Genomic DNA, 6,774 nt, shown 5'->3' with positions numbered 1-6,774 from the left:
GAGACATTAAAACCAGGCTGTCCACAGAGAGACATTAAAACCAGGCTGTCCACATGGAGACATTAAAACCAGGCTGTCCACATAGAGACATTTAAAATCAGGCTGTCCACACAGAGATATTAAAACCAGGCTGTCCAAATAGAGACATTACAGTCTGTCTGTCCACACAGAGACATTAAAACCAGTCTGTCCACAACCTGCAGCATGAAGCCCAGGTCCATCAGATGCAGCCTCCTGTCCTTCACAGCTGACCAGCAGCTCAGACACTACATGATCGCCCGCCGGCGAGGCGGGGCCACGTTGTCATGTTTGTGCTGATAATCTCTCAGATGATTTCAAACCTCTTATTTTTGGTCCCAGTGAAAAATCTCACGCAGAAACATTAGTGATAATATTTAAAACCTTCTGGAAACATTTATGTTTGTGTTCGTGTGTTAGTGAAATATCTCATGAACCAGCAGCTGGACTTCAGTGTAACCTTCAGAAAGTACTCAGTAGATGTTCATGATGGCCGCCACAGCCAGCTGAACTTAGACAGCACAAATATCCACAATTTACAGCTTTCATGCTAGAAGTTGACGTGGTAGTGGCTGAGCTGTGTCCTTAACACGTGCACGTCTTCTTCTAATGAAACCGTTAACTGTTGGACTCAGCAACGCTCCGTTCCAGTTTAGGTGTAAAGAGTGAACCTAAAGACACTTCTCCTTTTTCTGTGCAAGTTCTGTGGACTGACGGTGTCTTCTTTCACAACAGATGTGATGCTTGTGTGTGTGTGTGTGTGTGTGTGTGTTACTTCTTAGTGTCACTTCTTGAGAGTGTCTTGTCGAAGCTCCAAAATTCACAGTTGAAACTAGGAATGTGCGATTTGGCATAAAATCCATATCACGATATGTATTGTGAAGGGTGGCGATAACGATATATATCACAATATATTTTTTGTATAAAAGTTGCAATAGGATTTTTTTTAAAAAGCATAGGGTGTCCTTTTGCCATCATTTATTTTGAAAACTGCTATACCACAAAATAATCTCTCAATTAAGAAAATTCCACTACTAGGTCCAGAGAGTTTGTAAATAATAAACAAATCAAGTATTAGGCTTCTTTTATGTTGTGCAAAACAGTGCAAAATATATCAAATGTAGTTTTAGCCATATGTTTTAATCAAAAGTATATGTTGTTAACTCTTGACAGTTTCCCGTCTTCTCACTTAAGAAATGAACAGCAACAGAGCAGCATTTTACACTGAAAACACTTAACACTCCAACCCTCTAGTGGGCGTCTCCTTCCGCTTTAAGGAGTGCTGACACAAAATGGTGACCAGTTTCCTCTGTGGCTTTGACCAGAGAATCTCGCAGTAAAATCACACAACACAGCGTTCTTTTCACAGATCAGAGAGCAGGTTTCTCTAAAGCTGACCAACGCTTACTTTAACTTTCAACGGAAAAAAAAAAAACTTTTGACAGAACACAGCGTTTTACACATGCGTCCAAATACGGCAACACTACAGCTTGCCGGCCTTAGTTAGCTTGTAGCTTCACTACTTAGCTCTCGAGGACTTTACCACCGCTTACGCAATTTTCAACTAAAAGAAAGTAACGATTAAATCTGACCACTCTGATTAATGATTTTACATCAGACACAGCATTACTGCGGTTAGCCGGTAGAAGACAGATCTCTATCGTAGACTAAATGTCTTATCGTTTCTACCGTGTACCGTATATATCGCGCATTCCTAATTGAAACCTGTGCCTTCGTGTAAAATGTTGTTTTTCTCTGCAAAAAGAAGCTGAGAACTTGTTTACTGATTTAAAAAAAAAAAAAATTATTAAAAGCTTTGTGTGCAAAATGCTATGCGCCATGTTGAGAACCGAAGAGAGACAGCTCATGTCATGTCAAAGGGCCTCCCTCCCATTTTTCTTAGAGACACGCTGCTCGCTCCCTCACTATCCATCCTTCAGTTCAAACAGTCTTATACTGTCATCCAGTGGTCAAAAAAGGTACTACACTCAAAACAAATTAACCATCATTTCTTCTTAAATTTGACAATAATGACTAATTATTGTCAAATTTCAAACAATATTATCGTTTATCGCAATAATTTCTGAGACAATTAATTGCCCAGAAAAATTTGTTATCGTGACAGGCCTACTCACTGGTTAACTAGTCATCATTAACTTCACGCAGACTCTCTCGCTGGTACATTTTCATCTTTAAATCACTTCTTGGTCTGCTGCCTTCTTACATCTCCTCCTACACGTCTCTGTGTGAGTGCAGCTACAGCGTGCGCTCTCAGGACATTATTACCTGCAGTGTCCCCTCAGTGAGGACTGAACTAGACAAAAGGGCCTTCTCCTACTTCGCTCCTGCAACTTGGAACACGTTACAAAAAGACCTGAATCTCTCGACCTTGACCTCTCTTAAGTGGCTTCAAACATCTACTAAGTTCATGGGAAAAACCAATGCAGACATGTTCCTGTTTTTAGTTTTCTACATCACCTTACAACCTAGCTGTTTTTTTGTTACATTTTTTCAATACCATTTTATTTTCACTTGTTATTCTCAGTTTGTATACATCCTTTATGATTGTCTATTGTTTTCATTGTTGTCATCATTCTTTTTTTTTAAATCAAGTCTCTTGTAAATGAGTCCCCGAAGCTCAGTGGGATTAACCTGTAGAAACAAAGGTTGAATGAAGAAAGGAATGTGGGCAGTAAATGCAGCTGCTTGAAATGATGTCAAACTTATAGAGACTTCTAAAAATCAGAGTAGTATTTGTTGAAGGAATGCACATCGCCTGCTGCAGTGAATGTAAAAATTTCAAACAAAGATTTCATTCTTTTAATGGCATTATTACACAACGTCAGAATTATTTCCCATCAAATCAGCGAGTTCCTGGACTCTGAGTCAGGTCTATGTGACTCGGTCAGGCTGCAGGTCTATTGCGGTTCTTGTTTCCTTTGTTTCAAACATAATCCATCTGGCTGAACACTTTTCCTTCGCTGGACAACGTTTCAAAGATCAGTGGCTCCATGGGGGTGCTGGAGCTGTGCAGATCCTTCCATACGACACTTGAGGACGTACCAGTGTCCAAGACATGAGCAGACATGAACATGAACAAATGATCAACTACAGGGATAGATCGTTGTAAAATCCTGTTGAAACATACATGGTGCAAATGTGACAGGTAAGAGGTAAAAGATACATGTACGAGGTGAAATCACCAACCACACGAGTGTGATTGACATGACATGTTTTGGACCTGAAAGTCCTCCCTCCATGCTCTGTTTCAATGTTACCATCTCTCCTCGTTCCAACATGGCTCATTTGTTCCCCCCACCTCATCTTCATGCTGACTCCACGTCTGCACGCTTTGAACCGTTGCTGTGATCTACCTGACCAAACGTGCTGCCTTCTTTGTTCATCAGACAGGATGTTTAGGAGGCAGCACTGTTAATAATTCATAGCTGGATCCTGGATAATAATCTTAAACATTTATTCAATAAATCTGACGTCATCTTTACAGCTCCACAATGTTACGAGCAAAACATGAGAATAACATTTTACTCAGATATGGCTGCTGCTGCTTTTGGCTGTTCCCTGTTCACGGGTCTGCACAGCAAGTCATCCTCCATCTCACTCTGTCCTCTGCATCCTCTGTCCTCACTCCAACTACCTCCATGTCCTCTCTAACTGCATCCATATATCTCCTCTTTGTCTTTTTCCTGGCAGCTGCATTTCTAACATCCTTCTACCAATATATCCACTGTCCCTCCTCAGGAGGGACATGTCCAAACCACTGTCCCTCCCCTGCACATGTCCAAACCACTGTCCCTCATCTGCACATGTCCAAACCACTGTCCCTCATCTGCACATGTCCAAACCACTGTCTCTCATCTGCACATGTCCAAACCATCTCAGTCTGGTCTCTCTAACTTTATCTCCCAGTTGTTCAACCTGTGCTGTACCTCTGATGATCTCATTCCTAATCTTATCCATCCTTGTCACTCAGGAGAACCTCAACATCTTAATTTCTGCTACTTCCAGTTCTTTCTCCTGTCTTTTGGTCCATGTCTCTGTCTCCAGACCATACAACATTGCTGGTCTCACCACTGTGTTGTAAACTTTTCCTTTGATCTTTGCTGACACCCTTTTGTAGCAAATTACTCCTGAAACTTTTCTCCATCCACGCCATCCTGTCTGGACTCTCTTCTCTACCTTTTTACCACTCTCCTTCAGGGAAAAGAAACAAAAATGGACCGTAGGTCACTAGTTTGCTGTGAAAGTTGAGGTGGTTCAGGCACTAGGATGCCTCCTTGATGCCCTTAAAGGTTTTTCTGGTCTTGACTTATGGGGAAGAGACCTTGACAGACCCAAAACTTGCTGGAGGGATTGTATGTCCTCTCTGGGCTGGGAACGTCCCAGGATCCCTCAGGATGAGGTTGCTTAGAACAGGGATATCTGGGTTTCCCTCCTGGACCTGTTACCGCTGCAGTTTAATGATGGAAATGGTTCACTAGTTTGAAAAGTACTGTTTCTAATCTACAAACTGCATCCTTTACAACATCAGGACGGTTTGGTGGAAGAGTCCAGGTGCTGGACGAGTCCAGGTGCTGGACTGACCTGCCTGTAGTCCAGACCTCTCATCAATCCAAAACATGTGGAGCATCATGAAGCAACAAGGACTGTTAAACGTCTTGAATCCTACATCAGTGGGACAACGTTACGTCTCCTCAGATGTTTCTAGACTGTTGATTAAAGGAGACGCTTCACGGTGAAAAATGTGGCGCTGCACAACTTTTTTAAAAAGTTGTTGCTAAAAAAAGTAACTTTCTCAAAATGATAAAGTTTCTTAATTTCAACATTTTAGATATTTGTTCCATTGCCAATAAAATATGGGTTTATAGGATCTGCAAAGTGCTGCATTCTGTTTGTTTTGTGGAAAGGCACATTTCATACTTTTTAGGGGTGTACCGATTTATCGGCCCCAATTTCCTTAACTTTGGGAAACCGGAAATCAGACGATACTTGGATGAGAACCCGTTTTTTTTTATTTTTTTATTTATTTTTTTAAAGTTTCAACAACAATTGTCTAAACTTCATTTATATTTCAGAGCACTACCTCATGGCCAGTTAAAACAAGTTTGTATTATTTCTAGGATATTGTTCTAGGGTATGTTTATCAATAAAATGAGATGGAAAGTTGAAGGTGCATTGTGACCTTATAACACCTGACAGTGTCGCTTATAAAACAAAATCGTATCGGCAGATCAGATTTTTAGAAATCGGTGATCGGCCAGAAAGCTGCAATCGGTGCACCTCTAATACTTTTACTTTGAAACTGTGCTTGGGTTCATAGTTCTCAATAAATACTCCTCTTCAGTTCTATGTTCAAAGTGGACAAATACGTTAAAAATAAAAAAAAATGAATGAGCATGTGGCGGCCGAGCACACACGCAGAAGAGTGAGAACTTTAGGCGAGGATCCCAGAACTTGGTGGAGGTTGTCCAAGATGGCTGCAGCCCTAATCCCCAGCAGCTTTGGCTGTAGAACATGAAGCCACTAACCAAAGATATAACCACCAACATGGAGACCTGTGGCTGGACGTTTAGCCAGAAAAGCAGAAGTCCTCCTGTTGTCCCAGCATGGTTCACAAATGGAGGTAGGAGGCTCTTCCCAGGACAGGACTCTCCCTGAAGTCCTTCAGGGTTGTGAGGGTTTCATCCTGTCACCTGTGATGGTTGTCTCCATCCTCTGCTGTGGTGGTCTTTGTGAAACATCATGACTCCTCGTGTGGTCGTGTGATTGACTGATTAGATGACAGTTGTTCTGGTGCTGCTTCTGAATCAATCATTCTCTCCTTGTTTCCTGTTTGTTCTTCTTCTGTTTCAGGCCAAGTCGTGTGTCTGTCACATGTGTGGCGCCCACCTCAACAGACTCCACTCCTGCCTCTACTGCGTCTTCTTCGCCTGCTTTTCCAAAAAACACATCCACGAGCATGCCAAGAACAAGAGGCATAACCTAGGTACGACTCAGAAATCATTCAGATCACTTCTGAGACTTGTCCCGTGTGATTAAATCATGAATATAGCAGCACAGAACATCGTGCGCACCCTTCATGAGCAGTGCTTGTTTCTAAAGAGCGTCACAGTGTCCACCATCAGTGTGTGTATTTATCTGTTAAAGGGAGTTATTATTTACAGACTGACTGAGACATCGGTGGTTCTGTAAGGCGTTTACGAGCTCTTACGCAACACATTGCAACAAACTGCAACACCGGCTGAAGGGCCTGGCCTCGAGGGGGGTGAACGTCACCTGCATGTTGGCTCCTTCATTAGAGGGAATAAAGAAGGCGCTGGTGAAGTGATTAATGAGGACTTAGCTTTGGTTTGGAGCTGATTAAAAACAAGCTCATTTAACGGCTTTTATTGTTTTACAAGCTCCTTCAGCTGATCAGCCGTGTGTTTAATATACATGTTTGTGTTGAACTGCATTTAGTTCAAATAAATAAATTCAAATTATAATAAAGTTTCCGGTTTCACAAACTGAACCACCCACCTGTTTCATCCCAGCTCTCATGTTGGAACAGAAATATAAAACTGGACCTGGATTTAGAAATAAAATATGAACTTCACATTCACTCTGTTCTCTTGTTGGATCATATATTCAGATAATATCATCTTTACCTGCTTTTCCATGCGGGGGGGGGGGGGGCAGGGGGGTGGTTCAGTTTGTGCGAAAAGATAAAGCGTGAGTTATCCTTCTCTTATGACAGCG

At 41.9% G+C, this 6,774-nt stretch overlaps 1 protein-coding gene across 1 annotated transcript in view; it reads left to right on the top strand.

Moving 5' to 3' along the window:
- Positions 1-6,774, top strand: part of usp22 (ubiquitin specific peptidase 22) — a 25,921-nt gene that overhangs the window by 314 nt on the left and 18,833 nt on the right. Inside the window, exon 2 of the mRNA XM_037690711.1 lies at positions 5,890-6,022. Within this exon, the coding sequence (XP_037546639.1) occupies positions 5,890-6,022 (133 nt within the window). The remainder of the gene's footprint in view (positions 1-5,889; positions 6,023-6,774) is intronic.

This window comes from Nematolebias whitei, chromosome 17 (assembly GCF_014905685.2).
Source record: "Nematolebias whitei isolate Nwh7 chromosome 17, NemWhi1, whole genome shotgun sequence".
Taxonomy (NCBI): domain Eukaryota; kingdom Metazoa; phylum Chordata; class Actinopteri; order Cyprinodontiformes; family Rivulidae; genus Nematolebias; species Nematolebias whitei.
The sequence above is the reverse complement of the archived record's forward strand: the minus strand, read 5'-3'. Positions and strand labels throughout refer to the sequence as shown.